The following is a 20884-nucleotide window of genomic DNA, read 5'->3' on the forward strand; positions in this document are numbered from 1 at the left end:
GCAGCTGCCCATAATTATCTGGGATGATCAATTCCTCCCAAGTGCCTCAGGGTGGTTTCTGAAATATGTAACCCTGTATATGCCTGAGATGTCATTTTGCTCTAGTCTAGATACAATAAGTGATTGTCAAACTGTGGCGTCGTGTATGGGGTACTCAGTTTATAATGTGTGATGACAGTAAAACCTGTCATGTTGAAACTGTTTGCGCCGAAGTTGTGTGTTTTATGTTTTTAGATTGATGTGACACCTCAGTGATTATCCACTGTAAAAGCTCGAAGGACCCTGAAAAAGCATGCAAATTGTCAGTTCGCGGAACTTAAAGTGGAACCACCAAGACCACAATCTGTTCTGGCTTTAATTTGTTTGCTGTATTCCTGAAAATTTTTTCCCACAGAAAATAATGAGATTTTAATTCATAAATTCCAGAGTCAAACTATCACCCACATGAAACAATTAGTAACTAGATAGGCAATGTTTTAAATGACATATTCATTTTGAAATCCTAAATTAACCACTGTGACAAACACAAAAAGATTGCCATTTTTATTTGCCCACTCTGTATTCTGTTGTATTATTATAATTGTCAACCTACAATATTGTACTGTATTGTAAACAGCCTGGACAGGAGTGTATAAAACAACCAATCGCGTAGCTAAATTATAAGAGATGCTGCCGATGAAAAGTTTTATTAATTGAATTACAAATAATAAAAATGTTTCATTCCTCTCTGTTTGTCTTAGCTGTCTGAAAGAAGTTAAGAAACTATGTTGAGGCCAATGTTTGTTATTAATAACCTTAAATGTGAAATGACTACGTTTATAGCCTAGAATGCAACAGTGATTTTTGTTCAGGCAACCGGGAGAATAAAAGGGATTTAGGGGAGTCCATGGACTGTTTCTTTTTTTTTTTACAATTTTAGATTACAGAAATTGCACTTTATATTAAACTGCTGGTCTGTTAACATTTGTCCCAGTGATATTATAAGGTTTCCGCTGCTCAGTAAAACATCTGTTTGTGTATTAGCCTCAGGGAAAATAAACATCAGTCCCTCCATTTTCTATTGCTCGTGTCCTCGCGGGTGGGCTGGAACCTCCACGTGGCGGTTAAATTTAAAGCGCCCATGCGACATGATTTGAGAAATTATGACATATTTATGGTTAGATGTAATCATCTTTATCTTGCATGTGCACGTTTATCTTAATTGTGACAGGAAATAATCATGTCCAAACTTGATAATACGAGTAACAGACATGTTTACAGCCAACACAACGCAAATTATAACCCCAACTACTTATCTCAATCAAGTCCTCACTCGCAGGCTCTTTTGGCACAAGTGTTTCTTACTGTTTTATACTTGATGTTCTTAGGCGTGCACAAAGGGGTGGAGATTTACCGTACTTTATGAATCTAAGTTCAAGTCAGAGCATATTACTCCAATTCTAAAGTTTTTACACTGGCTCCCAGTCAGCTTTAGAATAGATTTTAAAGTTCTGCTACTGGTCTATAAATCAGTAAATCAGGTTTAGGTCCTGAATACATGAAAGAAATGCTAATGGAATATAAATCCAGTAGGGCTCTGAGATCAACAGACTCAGGTCAAATAGTGGGGCACAGAGTCCAAAGCAAATATGGTGAAGCAGCATTTAGCTATTATGCTGCACACAAATGGATAAGTTGCCAGCAGAAGTGACGTCAGCCCCAATTGTGCATGTTTTTAAGTCCAGGTTAAAAACTCTTCTTTTTTCTCATGCTTTTTAGAGCATTTCCACTTTTAAATGATAGTTATTGCATTGCACGCTGTTTTAATTTTACTTTTATTTTTTTCCTCTTTGTTTTAAATGTTCAAAAGCAGTTTTTTTCCCTCTTTTTTAAATGCTTTTAATCATGTAAAGCACATTGAGTTACTTTGCGTATGAAATGCGCTATATAAATAAATTGGCTTTGCTTTGCTTTAAATGATCTTATCTTATTCCTGCTACAGATTATTTGCAACCACTTTGCAATCTGATTCGCTAACACTGAAGAACACACATGATTGTAAAGCTGTAAAACCGTTTTAGTGTTGTTGTGAGATAAATAAGACTGGAGATTTTACAGCAATTTCACATCTATTTATGTTGGACAATGGCAGAAAACACAAATTAGTCTTTAAATGTGTTTTGTATATTATTCAATAGAAAGCAATATCATTTTGTAGACATTCATTTGTAGTACTGTTAAGTGGAGTATTTTGCCATCCAGTTAGACCTTCATAATTATTGAGACAGTTAACTAATAAAGTGGGTAAGTGTCCTTGTTGTATTGACCTAATTTTGTGTAAAATAGGTGAGTCTTGGCACACTTGATGCTTGCTAATAAGCGTGCTTGTTGTTCAAGTGTCTATTAAAGAACGCTTGGACTCGCTGCCAAAGGTCCAGCTGAGCCGCCGAGTGGGCCTTTGGCTCCCCACCGAACGCCACAGCTCTTCCCACTGCAGCGTGGAAAGAAGATGGACAAAATGGCATGTGAGGGACTTCCAAGAAGTGTCCAGCTTTTGGATAAGAAACCACCTGAAAGGATTCCTTGCCATGACTTTTCAAAATGTCAGCAGCTTGCTTGGCAAAAAAAACGCTGTTCCAGTTGCGGTCGTCTTCTGAAACAGCAAACAGGAAGTGGCAGGTGGCTCGCTCTATAGGAATCAAAGACGCTCGATTTTTGGTCAGGGTTGGATCCGGCGTGACGTCACGTATATCAATCAACCAAGATTTCCTGATTTTGATTTTCCATAAGACGGGTCGGAGTGCGGGCATAACTATGTCTTTGTAGTGTAATGGAATCACAGTATTTCCACTGCAGCCATTAATACAAACAGTTGCTGTGATTCCTGAGAAAAACGATGCCATCGACAAAGCCAAAGCACCACTATGGGACATTGATATGACGCCTATTCCAGGACCTTGAACCTGCAAAAAATGAGATACAGTATACTCTTCTGTATGATCACAATTACATCAATAAGCTATATTTCTACATACTCATCCACTAGATGGAGACGTTTAAAACAGTTGACATTTTGATTTAAGTAATTTTGTCCATATTGCACTGATCATCATCCTTCAAGGGAAAATGCAACAGACTCTCTGCTGTATATTTGTGTAATGCACACCACATAGCTAACCAAATCACACACATGCAAGGAAAGCGTCAGAGTGAAGGGGCACATAAACAGTGCTGCATCTCTTAAGCTCAGTTGGGGTGGTGGAGGCAGGGCTCTCTAATGGGCAATTAAAAAATCGGAAGCAGACATGCATCTCTCCAACATCTAGTTGCCTTTCTCTAGTCGTCGCAGGACTTGAACCGTGACCCTGTCGTTTCAAAGTCCAAGTCCTTACACAGGTTCAGAATTTAAAAAGAAATTACAATTTACATAGTACTACTTCTCTTCTAATTTGAATTCACTAACCTCTGGAAGTTTCTGTAGAAAGTTCACAGCCTCTTCAAAATATTCCAAATCCAAGTTCTTGGGATTTTTGGGTAAGTCCTGGTAGCGATAATAGGCCAGTGCCAGCACAACAAAACCTTTGTTTGCCAAGAGGCTGGCTCGCTGCTCATTGAGGCCTCCACCTAAAATATATAAATCTAGAATTCCAGGGAATGGCCCCTTGCCTGAAAAAAAGAAAAGAAAAACAAGGACCTCAGAATGGAAGGAATACTGAAGGACTAGTTGTTTTCGGTCAATATGCCATCAAATAGTAGCATCCACTCTATTAGATGCCAACCAATAGATGCCTCCCTGCTGCATCTACACAGCAGGCCCAAGTGTCCAATTTCAGTGTTATTCCTATATCCAATTTTGTTATTATTTCTAGCTACATTGAAGTGACACATATGCAACATGGCTTTGTTTACATTTGTGGAACACGTTAAACAAGGCCCACACAAAGATTCCCAAATTGAACAGACAAAGTACATGTGTCAACACCTGGCAGCAACACAGAAGTAAACAATCATACATTAATAATACAAACATTAAATGTTGCATACCGTTTAGTTGGCCTGGGCTGACTCTTCCCGCATTGATTTAAACGTGCATAACTTCCACATTACCCCACTGGCAATTCATCCATCCATCCATCCATTTTCTGAGCCGCTTCTCCTCACTAGGGTCGCGGACGTGCTGGAGCCTATTCCAGCTATCATCGGGCAGGAGGCGGGGTACACCCTGAACTGGTTGCCAGCCAATCGCAGGGCACATAGAAACAAACAACCATTCGCACTCACAGTCATGCCTACGGGCAATTTAGAGTCTCCAATTAATACATGTTTTTGGGATGTGGGAGGAAACCGGAGTCCTCGGAGAAAACCCACGCAGGCACGGGGAGAACATGCAAACTCCACACAGGCGGGGACGGCGATTGAACCCCGCACCTCAGAACTGTGAGGCTGACGCTCGAACCAGTCGGCCACCGTGCCGCCCCATTGGCAATTATTTTGTTTAATTTTACAATGGGCAGTACCTCTAACGTAGCATTTTTATATCTTCTCTAAATTTTTAGTTTAGGTTTAGCGCAGGTGTATAATCATAGCCATTTGGTTTCTTTGATTATGTCAGGCTCGCATTGATAGTGTAGATCTGATCTGTCCATCTACTGTGGATGTAAAATGTCTACACAACCGTCCGTGCCAGGTTTTTGTGATTTAACAAAAAAATGACACCAAGATAAATTTCTACTTTTTCCACCATTAATGCAACCTACAACCTGTGCAACTCAATTGAAAAAAAATATATATTTTCGAGAGGGGACGTAAAAATAAACAATGGAGATAATGTGGGTACACAGGTGAGCACACCCTCTTATAACTGGGAATGTGGCTGTGTTGACAATTAACCAATCACACATAGGGGTCAGCAAAGTGTCTCTGATTAACCCCAAATAAAGCTCAGATGTTCTTGTAGGCTCTTCCTGACACTGTTTTAGCTTTCAAGCAGAATCCTGATAGTAAATATCCCCCACCCCTCTTCCCCCGCATGCACACACACAAAGTCGCAAGTCTTCAGACAAATCAAACAATGAAGACTGGGATGAGAACAAACGCATACATTAATTCATGAAATGAATGACCAGCATTGTCATACAGCTGTATAGCATTTGCAAATTTGAATAGGCATAACTTCCCCAGACCCTATTGTGGCTGGTGCATCTAACATAAGTGATGGTGCAGAATGTTAAGCAGGGAAGCGTTAGTTCCACTTCCAACTGCATTTACTATTGAACAATAATGACATGCAAAATACTACTAAAAGGGAGCATGTTACACATTCAATTCCAAATGAAGATAGAAATAACAATTCCCTGGCCAAACAAATAGCACCGTGTCAAGTGCCACCATTACACATGCATTTGTACAGTAGACACCTCCTTAAAAGAAACTCCTGCAGTTGAGTAATCAAATCTCCCTGCTCTTATTTGAGGAAATACAGAAAACAAACAAACCTGGTGGTACGAAGAGGACTCCTCGCACACGTCCCTCTCGCACAGGAATTCTCCTCATGCCCTCCATCATGTATTCTCTCTCATTGGTTTCACAGGCTAACACCTCTCCACTACCTCCATTGTGGACTGCTATTTCCACAAGAGTTGGGCTCAGCACATTCTTCTTCACAAGTTTTTTGTGCGGGGTGTCTGGCACCATGGACCACCATAAACCCATGGGCTCCACTCCAGTGTAACTTCCTCCCAGAGAGGGGTCGCTACTCACATCTACCAGGCCTTTTTCATCAGCTTTGTAGAGGGCGGAAGCTTTGAAAACCACCCCTTTGTCATCAACCAACCTCGACCTCAATTCCACCGGTTTGTGGGGAGCGAGACCCTCGACTTTAACTTGAACCAGTTTGTCAAAGACACAGCGGACACTGGGGAGAATTTTTAGGCGGATCTGAGCCATTTCAGTTTCAAGGCAGATTCGTGACTCACACAAATGGTCTGAACGTTGCGTTCGTTGTCATTGCCACTTTGCCTGTGTTAGAAAAAGAGAAAAGGACAAAGAAAGGTTCACACACCTATTTCAAGGTCAAATTCGTCGTCATTTCAAGCTTTTCCATCATTTACAGCTGGGGTAAATTGTGCATTTTTTTAATTAGTTTGGAAAGAGAGTAGCGTTGAAACCACAAGGACGTAAACAAAATAAGATGAAGAAGCTTAGTTGGTCCCTAAGAACTGTATTAACAAGATGAAATGGGAACATATCTGGATTGTGTTAAGCATGAGGAGTACAAGTAGCCAATGTGTGCACTGTGCAATTAAAAGTCATTTTAATAAAGGCCATGCATATGGAGGCACGCATTCAAAATTAACATTTTTTTTTTACAAAACAACAAATTCTAAAGTTGATGCTATGTGTTGCATCACAATAGTGAAATCTGCATCTTCTTGTATAAATTAGTTAGGGCATCAAAGGTGCCCCAATTGTTGCTGCAAGGTTATCACTTAATAATTCCACGTCGGATTCCCTTTATAGTAATCCGATATCCTAATTAACAGCATTAACGACAGGAGACATGCTGTGCGTTGTAACTTGTCTATGCAGTGAGGGTCTTTGTCAGCTGAATATACAACTTTGACAGAATTGAATTCAAATGTTATTTTAAAAGTAATCTGTAAATTATTTGATACAAAAGGTGTTACACAATGCTGGACGTCATCGTGAATACACGAGCAATACATACTTCCCCAATGTATTCATGAATTAATGATAGCGATTAACGTCCCCCTTTGCTCAAAAGGGAAATGTTGACCCCGCTCAAGGGTATAAACAAAGACCCAGTGATGCTTAACTGGGTGAAAGGTTACACAGTTCACTACCGTTTTACCGAACAAGTACAAAAAGTCACAACTACATGAATCACAGTTTTGCGTTGTGCAGAAAGTCGAACTATGGAACGTGCACCTACATGGAAAACGCAAGTGAAAGCTTGATTATCGTTGTTTTTCTACGTTCGAGGGGGGGGTTAAGACTACATGAAACGCACATTGAATGACACGCAAACACACACACACTCAACAAAAGGGCAAAAACATACCTTTCAAAAATATCAAAATGTGTGGATAAGTAAATGGAAAGCAATGAGCTCAACCCTACTGGAAGGAACCACTTTACTGGAAAAAGCCGGCGGTGGTTTCTGAAACGCTACTTTTTATTTCCTTGTTTAAATATTTGCAAGCGTTTACTCGATCTTTCGCAACACGACTGGAAGAAATGTCTGATTTTCGAACTACAGTATATTTGAATTTTAAGAGGGGGGGTGGGGGTAAAGTTTTAGTATTTTGCCAAGATGGTCGTGGTCCTCACCCGGAAGTATGAAGCGGTCTCCTTTTGTAGACGTTGCAGAAATGCTAATATTTTTCGAGCAGCCACTGGAGGACAGCATTGAACGCAATATCGAGCTCTGTCTCGCTCCAGCCATCATCTCTAGTTCTGGCCAAATGGAATATACATTAAAATAGGAACGTGTTGTGTTAAAAGTTTTTTTTAAAAAAAACACCCATAAGGGTAACAAACAAGTCATTGTAATTACCGTAAAAAGCACTTCAAGACATGTATCAAATAATGATTTACAAAGACTTCAATGCTATTATCAATCATTGGCAGCTATATATTATTTGTGCTTATTTTTAGCTATGAAAAAGAACGGTCAAGACTGAAGAACTAAAGAATGACCGAATTGCCATAACGTTAAATATGTCAGCCCTTTGTGTGTTTTACTGTCATTTCTGTCTCGCTACTTGACCGTGCGCTCTTCCTCTGAAGGGGGCTCCCTCGCTTTTACTTTGAAAGGCCCCCGCGAATGATTTGACAGATTAGGACCCGCCCTTTTCACGGAGTAGCCATGGAAACCGCGCGAGAGCCACTGAGCGAGGCAGCTGGTCGAGTTCTCAGTCACACACCGAGTTGTTTCCGTTCACCTCAAATTAAAAAAAAAAGAACTGTGGCGAGCCGGGCCGAGCCTCGCTGGGGAAATACGACGACGGAGACGACATCATTTGGTGCTATTTCGCCACGTACCGCGTCGTGTGTGTTCGTTTACGCCGCCGTTAAATGCGTCGAATGTGAACAAGGGAGGAGGACTCGCCGCTGGTAACCTTTTGTCGGTAAGTCGTCTTTTATTTGGCGAGCTAAGCGCAGAATGGCCACTACGAGAGCCCCATTCGGTACCCTTGGCGGCGGCGGCGTTGTCGTCGTCGTTGTCGTTGTCGTCGTTGTCGTCGTTGTCGTCGTCGTCGTCGTCGTTGTCGTTGTAGTTTGCTTGGTCACAAACGGGGATAACATGACGTATTTTAATGGCACTGTAAAGAATATTCACGCTCAGACTTGGAGGATAAGTTCCCTATTTATAAACTTGGAACAACAAGTAGTGTTTCACAACATTGACATATTTTCAGTTGCTTTTGGATATATATAACAGTGTCATTAATGGTCTAATAAGGCATTCTCACTTAGGATAAGGAATTATTCATGTGAAAATAAGCAAGTCTCAGAGAGTGTTCCTTGTATTGTTACGTTTCGATCACGTGAACAGTGATATTATATTTACAGTATTATATGTACAGTACTATATTTAAGCCGCGAGCGATGATATATAAATGTTGGTTTTATTTTTCTCTACTACATTGTGTGTGCGTGCGTGTTTTCTTGGCAACCCGTCACGTTCTTTGTTGAAATATCTCGCAGTACATTTTCACGTGTCCTAGCGTGTGACTGACTGACTGTGCCGCTGTGAAGGCAGCCGGGCGTCTCCTGAGAATGGAAACTGATGTGTTCTGGTGTTGATTTTAGTGGGGTTGCTCATATATTCCCCCACAGCACTGTCCAAATCCACCCTCGCTTTTGTTCCAATAATACCTTGAGTGGTTTCCTGTTTGTTGGGAAGGACAGAAACGTCACACACTTACCGTACTCAAGATGGAAGTGATTACTGTCTGCTTGGTCATAACGTAATACTGACAAAAATCAAGAAGAGGAAGGCAGAACGCAAGAGACTCTAGGGCAACACGTTATGATGAAATGTGTAAAAGGCAGGGTTCTTAAGATTGTGCTGCATACTTTTTGGGTTATTTCTTTCTGGAGGAGTTGAACCTCAGGTCGAACACAATCCGTTCCAGGGACATTGTTGGTCTGCAACATGTTTGCATGTCCAATCCGTTTTCCTCGTCTAGTATCTTGGTCCTGGATCAGACTTTCGCCATCCAGGAGCTAACTGTGCAGGTATTTTTAAGTGGAATTTTAACATTTGCAACTGTCAACCACTGTAAGGGAAATATAAAACCAATAAAATGATCAGTCTCAGCTTTAGTGATGCTTCCATAATTGTTATCAAAATAAAAGTGGCAAGTCTATAAAGAAGCTAAATGTTTATAGTAAATCAATAAACCACTACAGGGAGGTGTCAGTTTACAATGGTACCGACATACAACTCCAATTCCAATGAAGTTGGGACGTTGCGTTAAACATAAATAAAAACAGAATACAATGATTTGCAAATCATGTTGAACCTATATTTAATTGAATACACGACGAAGACAATATATTTAATGTTCAAGATAAACTTTATTGTTTTTAGCAAATAATCATTAACTTTGAATTTTATGGCTGCAACATGTTCCAAAAAAGCTGGGACAGGTGGAAAAAAAAGTTGAGGAATGCTCATCAAACACCTGTTTGGAACATCCCACAGGTGAACAGGCTAATTGGGAACAGGTGGGTGCCATGATTGGGTATAAAAGGAGCTTCCCTGAATTGCTCAGTCTTTCCCAAGCAAAGATGGGGCGAGGTTCACCTCTTTCTGAGCAATTCTGTGAGAAAATAGTCGAACAGATTAAGGACAATGTTCCATCCATCCATCCATCCATTTTCTGAGCCGCTTCTCCTCACTAGGGTCGCGGGAGTGCTGGAGCCTAACCCAGCTATCATCGGGTAGGAGGCGGGGTACACCCTGCACTGGTTGCCAGCCAATCGCAGGGCACATACAAACAAGCAAACATTCGCACTCACATTCACACCTACGGGCAATTTAGAGTTTCCAATTAATGCATGTTTTTGGGATGTGGGAGGAAACCGAAGTTCCCGGAGAAAACCCACGGGGAGAACATGCAAACTCCACACAGGCGGGACCTGGGATTGAACCCCGGTCCTCAGAACAGTCGGCCACCGTGCCGCCAGGACAATGTTCCTCAACGTACAATTGCAAGGAATTTAGGGATTTCATCATCTGCGATCCATAATATCATCAAAGGTTTCAAAGAATCCGGAGAAATCACTGCATGTAAGCGGCAAGGCCGAAAACCAAGCTTGAATGCCCGTGAACTTCGATCCCTCAGGCGGCACTGCATCAAAAACCAACATCAATCTGTGAAGGATATTACCACATGGGCCCAGGAACACTTCAGAAAACCAATGTCAGTAAATACAGTTCTGTGCTACATCCGTAAGTGCAACTTGAAACTCTACTATGCAAAGCAAAAGCCATTTATTAACAACACCCAGAAACGCCGCCGGCTTCTCAGGGCCCGAGCTCATCTAAGACGGACTGATGCAAAGTGGAAAAGATTTCTGTGGTTCTACGAGTCCACATTTCAAATTGTTTTTGGAAATTGGGGATGTCGTGTCCTCCGGGCCAAAGAGGAAAATAAGCATCCAGACTGTTACGGACACAAAGTTCAAAAGCCAGCATCTGTGATGGTACGGGGCTGTGTTAGTTCCAATGGCATGGGTAACTTACACATCTGTGAAGGCACGATTAATACTGAAAGGTACATACAGGTTTTAGAGAAATATATGCTGCCAACGTCTTTTTCATGGACGAGAGAAATAGAGAGAGAAATTTTAGAGAAATATATGCTGCCAACGTCTTTTTCATGGACGCCCCTGCTAATTTCAAAAGGTCAACCACCACTGCAGCCCTCCACCAGTCGGGGCTTTATGGCAGAGTGGCCCGACAGAAGCCTCTCCTCAGTGCAAGACACATGAAAGCCCACATGGAGTTTGCTATAAAAAAAAAAACACCGGAAGGACTCCAAGATGGTGAGAAATAAGATTCTCTGGTCTGATGAGACCAAGATAGAACTTTTTGGCCTTAATTCTAGGCGGTATGTGTGGAGAAAACCAGGCATTGCTCATCACCTGTCCAATACAGTCCCAACAGTGAAGCATGGTGGTTGCAGCATCATGCTGTGGGTGTGTTTTTCAGCTGCAGGGACAGGGAGACTGGTTGCAATGGAAGAAAAGATTAAATACTTCCAAGTACAGGGATATCCTGGACGAAATCCTTTCCAGAGTGCTCAGAACCTCAGACTGGGCCGAAGGTTCACCTTAAAAAAAGACAATGACCCTAAGCACACAGCTAAAATACCGAAGGAGTGGCTTCAGAACAACTCTGTGACTGTTTTTGAATGGCCCAGCCAGAGCCCTGACTTAAACCCAATTGAGCATCTCTGGAAAGGCCTGAAAATGGCTGCCCACCAACGTTCACCATCCAACCTGACAGAACTGGCGAGGATCTGCAAAGAGGAAGGGCAGATGATCCCCAAATACAGGTGGAAAAACTCGTATCATTCCCAAAAAGTCTCATGGCTGTATTAGGTCAAAAGGGGGCTTCTTCTAAATACTTAAGAAAGGGTCTGAATACTTATGGCTGTGTGATATTTCAGTTTTTCGTTTTGAATAAATCTGCAAAAATTTCAACAATTCCGTTTTTTTCTGTCAATATGGGTGGGGTGCTGTGTGTACATTAATGTGGGGAAAATGAATTTAAATGATTTTAGCAAATGGCTGCAATATAAAAAAGAGTGAAAAATTTAAGGGGATCTGAATACTTTCCGTTCCCACTGTATATTGTAGTAAGTCTTGTGCTGCCGTTGGCTCGTGTGTTGTTTACTATCAATCTTTTGGAAAAAACTGAGGTCTTATAAGGTATATATCATGCATAACATATATTTCGTATTGTTTTAAAATAGGACAAATTTGACTACTGTAATTTGCAAGATTATTTTATTTGGTTGCCAACCAAATAATGTGGCGACAAGTCAAAAGTCACAACAAAAGGTTCTTAATTTTTTTTTTTACACTTAACTGCACTGTGGTTGTTAAACACCTCTGGGCCCAGACTTTAAACACAAGTTTTTTTGTATGGCCTCAGCTGCTTTCTGTTATTCTTACCCTTTTCAACATTGTACAGTGATCCTGTAATCTTTTATTGTTTTTGTCTCTTTTCTATAACTTTTGGATTTGTCTGTCACATTCCTTGAGGTAGCCGATTGGGATGACCAGGCGCTGTGGGGCTTAATATCACTTCATACCTCAAAACAAAGAATGACTAGTGTGTGCCATGCAGAGCTCTTGTCGTTGGGCTCCCTCCACAGGCCCCGACTGCCTCTACCAGCTGCGGTACCATTGGGGCCTATCGGGTGGAAATATCCTCTCGGCTGTTTCTTTGACACAATGAGTGCTTTCTGTCCACGGACACACGCCTGTGCTGCTGCTTTCCTTGGACTGCTTTGCATTCGCGGAGCTGCAGGCAGCTGAAAAGCCGCAGTAACAGCCTGCTGGATGGATGCTTGTCAGACTAGTGTCTGAAGTGGACAGTTGCCTACTTTTCCTGTCGTAATTGTAGGGCTTAACATCTTATACCAGACTATTACCCAGCCATCCATTTTCCGTACCGCTTATCATCACTAAGGTTGTGGGTGTGCTGGAGCCTATCCCAGCTGTTTTTGGGCAAGAGCCGTGGTACAGCCTTGACTGGTCACCAGCCATTCGCAGGGCACATATAAATAAGCAGGCATTTGCACAATTTAGAGTCTTCAATTAACCTAGCATGCATGTTTTGGGGATGCGGGAGGAAACTGGAGTACCCGGAGAAAACCCATTGTGTTGGTCAAAAAAGAACAAAATGGGGGAAAACGTGTGGTGGTCACCGATGCTCTCGATAAGACGTTTATTCATGGGTTGCTTGAGGTATGTTAACGTACTTTCAATACGGTATGGCTCACAAGCAGCCAACAAAATGTTACATAGCCTTGCAAGCTAGTGCTAGCACTAACAGCTGTACATAAACATGCCGGCGTTCTGTCCAATCATGCTCTAAAGTGTTTGGTGTGTGTCAATAATTTAATTACAATAAAGTAATTTAATTACAGTAAGTTAGCACCCATTATTTCTGTCATGTTGTAATGTTGGTTTGACCCGACTGATTAGAATACATGACCTGACGAGAATATTTTTGAAGATACTCAGTACACAAGTGTATACAGTAAATGAACAAGTCATTTAAAGAGACACATTGCTCCATCTTGTGATCGGATCAGTGATAAATCCATCGTTTTTTTTTAACTCGCTGATCAGTGATCGGTCCCAAAGATCCTGATCGTGTAAAGCCTGTCTAAAACCAACTAAAAGCAAATAAAGGAATATTTTCGACGCAGGAGTGTCGAACTAATTTTGTCACAGGCCACATCATAGTTGTGGTTTCGATCTAAGGGCCGTTTTGTCTTTGAACCCATATAAATGTATAATCGTCTCATTATTATTATAGGTTCACAACTTACCGATGAATAACTAGTTTTGAAATCAGAAGGTTGTAAAAAAATGTTTGACTATTCCATTTATTTTAAAAGGGGGATTGTTAACACAAAATGTATGCAATATATTAACGTTATTAAAAGTGAAGACAATTTGCAATTTTGGTATTTTAGCAAAAAACATGAAGTTGACGCACAGATTTGCTTTCGTGGGACACACAGAATGATGTGGCAGGCCGGATCTGGCCTGAGGGCCGTGAGTTTGGTACCACTGTATTAGAGGAATGAGAAGGGCTATAGTTGTAGACTTGTTGTAGATAGATTCAGATTATTCTGAGGCACTTGTCCATCCATCCATCCATTTTCTGTACCGCTTATCCTCACTAGGGTCGCGGGCGTGCTGGAGCCTATCCCAGCTACCTTCGGGCGAGAGGCTGGGTACACCCTGAACAGGTTGCTAGCCAATCGCAGGGCACATTTAAACAAACAACCATTCGCACTCACATTCACACCTACGGGAAAATTTTGAGTCTTTAATTAACCTACCATGCATGTTTTTTGGGATGTGGGAGAAAACCGGAGTAGCTGGAGAAAACCGCTTGAGTTTTCTTAGGCACTTGTATGAAAGCAATTAACATGATTGTGCTTAAGCTTTTCACTTTGCAAACATACCAGCCGGTCAATACGCTGACCTCCCCAAGAGCTCAACCTTTCATTAGAAATTCCATCTCAGCAGAATCTTTCCAGCCTAACATATTTTAGTTTTTTTGTACTCCTTCTGACTTTAGTTTGTCCTTCATATTGCAAAGACTTTTTGCCACAATCTATCAGTAACCGCTGACAGAGATTTTGAATCTCCTAACGTAGGGAAAAGGGTAACATCCATGGTTTCAAAGGTTGGCATGGGTCCGTTTGCATTTTAGTTCCCTTTGGCTCTAACTGTCTTGTCAAATCTGGTCTGCGTCATTCTCTCCCACTGACCTACACCGCATGCACATATCCGTTGCCATCGATCAAACCCTCAGGAACATAAGGAAGATGGTGGGCGGCCGGGTGCCTAACCCTACTGTTTGTGTATTGGAAATTTCTCGCTCTCTTCAAAATTCCCTTATGCTTCAAGTATTACATTAAAGCATGTGCAGCCTGATCAGATATGCTGGGATTGATTTACTGGAGCACTCTAGTCTGTGAAATCTTTACACTGAACACATTGAGATTGGCAATGCAAGCATTTTTATATACAGTGGAGGAAATAATTATTTGATCACTCAGAGTGAGAGTAAGTTTACCCACTGGCAAAGACATGAACGGTCTATAATTTTAATGGTAGTTTTATTTTAACAGGAAGAGACAGAATATCAAAAAGAAAATCTCATAAGATGTATATATTTTCCAAGTCTTTGAGGTAAATAAGTATTTGACCCCCTATCAAAACATTACTTGCTACTTGGTGAGAACACCTTGTTGTCCAGAACAGAGGTCAGACGTTTCTTGTAGTTCATCACCAAGTTTGCACACACTTTGCATTGTGGGAGAAATTTTGGATCACTCCTCTGTGCAGATCCTTTCCAAATCCTTAAGGTTTTGAGGCTGTGCCTTGGCAACTCAAAGATTCAGCTCCCGCCACAAATTTTCTATGGGATTTAGGTCCGGAGACTGGCTAGGCAACTCCTTGACCTTAATGTGCTTCTTCTTTAGCCACTCTTTCATTCCTTGGCTGTGTGCTTTGGGTCATTGTCGTGCTGGAAGCCCCGTCAATTTAAGTTTTCTGGCAGATAGAAGGAGGTTGTCACCTAGGGTTTCACAGGACAAGGCTCCATCCATAGTTCCCTTGATGCTGTGAAGTTGACCTGCCCCCTTTGCTGAGAAACACCCCCAAAGCATAATTCTTCCACCTCCATGCTTGATTGTGAGGATGGTGTTTTTGGGGTCATAATCAGAATTCCTCGCTCGATTTTTGTCTCATTTGACCAAATCCCCTTCTCCAAATCATTCTCTGAATCCATTCAGTGTTTCATTGGCAAACATCGGATTGGCCTTCTTGAGCAGGGGGACCTTACATGCGCTGCAGGATTTTGATCCATTACGACGTAGTGTGCTACCAATGTTTTTCTTGGTGACTGGTCCCAGCTGCCTAGGGATCATTAACAAGCTCCTCCCATGTAGTTCTGGGCTGATGCCTAACCTTTCTCATGATCAGTGATACCCCACAAGGTGAAATCGTCCGAGTAGCCCCAGACCGAGGGAGATTCAAACTCATTTTATGTTTATTCAATTTTTCTTAATTATTGCACCAACAGTTGTCGCCATCTCACCCAGCCTCTTGCCAATGGTCTTCTAGCCCATTCCAGCCTTGTGCAGGTCTACAATCTTGCCCCTAATGTCCTTAGAAAGTTCTTTGGTCTTGCCCACAATGGAGACGTTGGTGTCTAATTTATTGATTCTGTGGACAGGTGTCTTTATACAGGTAACAATTTGAGATGGGTGTCTTTCATACAGTTTACGAGTTTAGATTAGGAGTACTTTCCTAAAGTGAGAGTACAAGTCTGTGGGAGCCAGAATTCTTTAATGTTGGTAGGGGATCAAATACGTATTTCACTCATCCATCCATCCGTTTTCTGAGCCGCTTCTCCTCACTAGGGTCGCGGGCGTGCTGGAGCCTATCCCAGCTGTCATCGGGCAGGAGGCGGGGTACACCCTGAACTGGTTGCCAGCCAATCGCAGGACACATACAAAAAACAACCATTCGCACTCACAGTCATACCTACGGGCAATTTCGAGTCTCCAATTTATGCATGTTTTTGGAATGTGGGAGGAAACCGGAGTGCCCGGAGAAAACCCACACAGGCACGGGGAGAACATGCAAACTCCACACAGTCGGGGCCGGGGATTGAACCCGGGTCCTCAGAACTGTGAGGCTGACGCTCTAACCAGTCGGCCACCGTATTTCACTCAATGAAATACAAATAAAAAATTTTGGGTGATTTTCTTTTAGATATTCTGTCTCTCACTGTTAAACATACCACTAAAATTATAGACCACTCATGTTTTTGTCAGTGGGTGAGTTTACAGAATCAGTGAGGGGTAAAATAATTATTTCTTCCACTGTACTAGGTAAGTTAAACATCTTGAATATTAGCCTCTTACAACAACAACAATTTCTGTATTAGGCCCGTCCATAAGAGAAGACCATCTCTCTTTGCCCTTTACACAAAACTCAGAAGTGGTGTATTTCTGCTACTATGTGCATTTTTGCACAGTGACACAGCATCCCACAATCCAACAGATGTCGTAACGTCAACCCCAGCTTCTGGTGATATACATAAAATACTCGGACTGTGACCGTTTTCATCACAACCAGGCAAAACGTCAGTCATTCCTCACACACAGGGGCCATCCAACCTCTGTTTTGGCTCTCATGGTTTGATCCCTCATGCTACCGCCCAATGTGTAAAATTGTCTAGTTGAGGTTCCCAATAACATGTAGTCTTTCACATGCAACCCAGTCATTTGTAGTCAGGTGGTTACAATATCATCATCGAGCAGCTCTAGGTCATCTGTCAATGGCCATGCAGCAGATCTGCAATCATATCCACTGCCCTCTAACTGTAACCTTGCCATTACATTGGCCATTAGCTCAGCAGCACTGTGTGTCTCTCTCTCCCTCTCTGTATAGAGTACCCTGTCTGCAAGTTCCCCATAGATAACAAAAACTGTTCCCACTTAACAATCTCGCAGTAGCAAAATAGCCAAGATTTACAGTAGTGTCCACCTGTCTCACCGATGGTGGATCCTCTGAGTGTGAATCTGTCGCCTCCTCATGATTCAATTTGATTTGAATTCAGACGGCTTTGATTCAATTATGGATTGTCGATGGGTCTTGAATCGATGGACATTCATTTCGATGCCTACTTGCTACTTTTAAAACCCTATTTGTAATGACTCATGTTTGCATGGTTAAAATAAAAAATAAATTAGACTTTCATTTACTGGCATAATGTTTTATTAAATGAAATTGAAGAAATGCATAAGTTAGAATATAACATCCATCCATTTTCTTGACCATTTATCCTCACTTGGGTCGCGGGCTGCTGGAACCCATCCCAGCTATCTTCGGGCGGGAGGCGGGGTACACCCTGAGCTGGTCGCCAGCCAATCGCAGGGCACATAGAAACAAACAACCATTCACATTCACACACTCATTCACACCTATGGGCAATTTAGAGTCTTCAATCAACCTCCCACGTATGTTTTTGGGATGTGGGAGGAAACTGGAGTGCCCGGAGAAAACCCACCCAAGCACGGGGAGAACATGTTAACTCCACAGAGGCGGGGCCGGGATTTGAACCCACGGTCCCCAGAACTGTGAGGCACATGTGCTAACCAGGCGCCACCGTGCCGGCTAGAATGTAACATTTCAAAATAAATCGTGTATTCAAATTACTAGTGAACACTGTTTGTTTACAGTGAAAATATTTTCAATAGGCTCTAGTACAGCCTTGTCACACATCACTTCCATCAATAAAAAAAATTATTCTGCCTTCAGTTTCGCTCTGTGATGTGACATCCCTGATGTGAAACGGTCACCTACCTCAGGGGCACAGTACAGCCACATACAGACCAAACTCAAGATACAGAATGTCATATTTTCTAGTTTAGCTGGTTTGGGTTTTGCTTCGCGTCCTGCAGCACACGTATTCATTGTGCTCGTGTGGGGAGCTAACAGAAAGACGTGCATACCAAAACACAAGTTATTTACGAGGCGTATCAGATAGACTTCACACCGATCTGATCGGTATCGGCTGAAAATTTTCTGCTGATCAGCTTTTATGTCATAATTCGCCAAACCGACCAATGACGTCATCAATCGACGCCGCGCAAGACATTTACTCCGGGTCGTTGTCACGTATGAATCCAAAAGCTAGTTTATTTTTAGCTTTGTTCCGTGTCTAGTGGCGTAGTACTGTAACTATCTGACAGCCAATAAAGTTTTTCTCAATCTTGTCGGTGAAAAACATGTCGTTGGTGTGGGACTATTTTCCGGTGTTTCACACAAACAACACGCAAGTTATTTGCAGTCTCTGCGCAACTGAAGTACGTTTTGGGGAACGTTATCTCAATGTTTCAACAAAACAAATTTGATCAGGCACCTGAAGAATGTACACAAGGAGGAGCATGCCATGTTCAAGCAACGCAGCGTGGGGGGAAAAAACAAAGCAAAAAACAAACGGACGCAAACTCTGGACAATACTGGTCCATATAGCCGGCCGGGACAGTGAGAAAGTTAGAGTAAGCATTTCATTAACAGTATTTATTAAGGTAATTGAATTGCAATAAAGTAATTTACCGGTTATTACAAGCCGGCATGGTGGACGACTGGTTAACTGCCTCACAGTTCTGGTAATATAGAGTGTCTAATTACATTTGATTACATTATAATGACTTTTATCAATTTTGAATGAATGCAACAAATGGAGGCGGCACGGTAGCCGACTGGTTAGAGCGTATGCCTCACAGTTCTGAGGAGCGGGGTTCAATCCCCGGCCCCGCCTGTGTGGAGTTTGCATGCTCTCCCATGTCTGGGTGGGTTTTCTCCGGGCACTCCCGTTTCCTCCCACACCCCAAAAGCATATGTGGTAGGTTGATTGAAGACTCATGCCCGTAGATGTGAATGTGAGTGGGAATGGTTGTTTGTTTCCATGTGCCCCACACCCCGCCTCCCGCCCGAAGATAGCTGGTGGGCTCCAGCGGCCCGCTGCCCTAGTGCGGATAAGCGGTAAAGAAAATGGATGGATGGATGGATGGATAATTTAATTACAGTAAGTTAGCACCCATTGATGTTGTACTGTTGATTTGACCTAAACCTATGTCAGTGGCCAATCCTTGAATGCCCACTAGAGGTCATTTATGTTTTAACTTTAGTCTAAAATGCTAGAGAATACGTTTGAAGGTACTCAAGTATACAGTACACAAGTATATACAATAAATGAACAAGTTGCATTGCTCCATCTTGTGTTCGGATCGGTAATCGGTTATCCATCCATCCATCCACCCATCTATCCATTTTCTACCGCTTATCCGAGGTCGGGTCGCGGGGGCAGTAGCTTTAGCAGGGACACCCAGACTTCCCTCTCCCCAGCCACTTCATCCAGCTCCTCCGGGGGGATCCCGAGGCGTTCCCAGGCCAGCTGAAGGATGTAGTCTCTCCAGCGTCTTGGGTCGTCCCCGGTCTCCTCCCGGTGGGATGTGTCCGGAACACCTCACCAGGGAGGCGTCCGGGAGGCATCCGAATCAGATGCCCCAGCCTCCCAGTGATCGGTTATCGTTTTTTTAAACTTGCTGATCGGTGATCGGCCCCAAAAATCCTGATCGTGTAAAGCCTAGTATCAGTGATTTTACATGCCGCGGTTTAAGTTATTTACTCAGATTGTGAACTTGTTCCCATACTTGACTTTATTTATGTACTCCTATCTAATGTCCAAAAGTAGCTTTTAAGTTGGTCCCCTTTTTGCTACAAATTAAAAAATATTTTTCAGTGGAGGCTGACATTCTGCTATCAGATGACTATTGTGCTCGCGTGACAATCCTTTTTTGTATCCTATGGACTTCACTGTCAATCGCAATACTCTTGACATTAAAAAAAAAAAATCTTCAGTAAAGAATCATTTAACATCTTAATTTTAATGCCGCTAAGATTATTTCTCCTGCCCCAAGTTGGTTCCCTGATAACCAAACAGTATTTTACAAACGAAATTGTATCAAGGAGACATTTGCCACAAGGGTATTTGAATGCATGGGGACATGTATTTTCATCCTGCTTGCTGGTGCATTAACGTAGGTCTTACATCAGCTTTTCTGATTGCTGCTGGTTTGTCTCCTTGTTCAGGGAAACAAAACATTCCCATTTACATTTGAGAGCAGACAATTTGTAGTGCAGAGCTATGGTAGTTTTACACCAATTCTCCCTTGTGGAGTTAAACATTTTGGGGTTGTTTATGCCAAGAAGGTAGTGTTGTCAATGTAGTCACACATCTATGTATACACATATTTTTCACATGCCATATTTTCCAACCCCATTAAACAATGGATCGAAACCAGAAAGTGTTGTTTGATAATAGGTTTAGAGACAGAGGGCACACCCATCACGTCATGCTTCACTTCTTATCGTCATTTCAAACAATGCAGTGTTACTCTCACATGCTGCACCACCCACCTCAATAAGTAGATGCTCATCCAAAGAAAGCATGCCTGGTGTCAATTAATTGATCACCTCAGAGGTGGAGGAATCAGGCAGATCAGGAGTCCTGCCTACCTTTCACGTGTCTGTAATC

The 20884-nt window shown here is 42.2% G+C and overlaps 2 protein-coding genes across 3 annotated transcripts in view; one reads left to right on the forward strand and one right to left on the reverse strand.

Annotated features, from left to right (window-relative positions):
- Positions 1 to 1944: 1944 nt before the first annotated feature.
- On the reverse strand, positions 1945 to 7356 carry acot20 (acyl-CoA thioesterase 20). 2 transcript variants are annotated; one of them, XM_061704413.1, is made up of 4 exons: positions 7330 to 7356; positions 5475 to 5997; positions 3443 to 3645; positions 1945 to 2942 (listed from the first exon to the last, which is right to left on the reverse strand). In XM_061704413.1, exons 2-4 carry the CDS (start codon positions 5923 to 5925, stop codon positions 2352 to 2354), a joined length of 1245 nt encoding a protein of 414 aa, XP_061560397.1. In that variant the 5' UTR covers positions 5926 to 5997; positions 7330 to 7356; the 3' UTR covers positions 1945 to 2351. The 2 variants fall into 2 exon arrangements, with proteins under 2 accessions (XP_061560397.1, XP_061560396.1); XM_061704412.1 differs by lacking the exon at positions 7330 to 7356 and adding an exon at positions 7061 to 7316.
- A 530-nt stretch (positions 7357 to 7886) lies between these two features.
- Positions 7887 to 20884, forward strand: part of susd6 (sushi domain containing 6) — a 40397-nt gene continuing 27399 nt past the window's right edge. The window contains exon 1 of the mRNA XM_061704088.1: positions 7887 to 8129. The gene's annotated coding sequence lies outside the window, so the exon portion shown is untranslated. The remainder of the gene's footprint in view (positions 8130 to 20884) is intronic.

The sequence above is a fragment of the Phycodurus eques genome, chromosome 18, assembly GCF_024500275.1.
Source record: "Phycodurus eques isolate BA_2022a chromosome 18, UOR_Pequ_1.1, whole genome shotgun sequence".
In the NCBI taxonomy this organism is placed as follows: domain Eukaryota; kingdom Metazoa; phylum Chordata; class Actinopteri; order Syngnathiformes; family Syngnathidae; genus Phycodurus; species Phycodurus eques.

What these genes read in the sequence shown, in the direction of transcription:
- acot20 (XM_061704413.1), bottom strand. Translation starts at nt 5,925, where the DNA reads ATGGCTCAGATCCGCCTAAAAATTCTCCCCAGTGTCCGCTGTGTCTTT. An exon ending in AGTCCTCTTCGTACCACCAG is followed by an intron (nt 3,646 to 5,474) that starts GTTTGTTTGTTT and finishes TCTTTTTTTCAG; the next exon opens with GCAAGGGGCCATTCCCTGGA. An exon ending in TTCTACAGAAACTTCCAGAG is followed by an intron (nt 2,943 to 3,442) that starts GTTAGTGAATTC and finishes CATTTTTTGCAG; the next exon opens with GTTCAAGGTCCTGGAATAGG.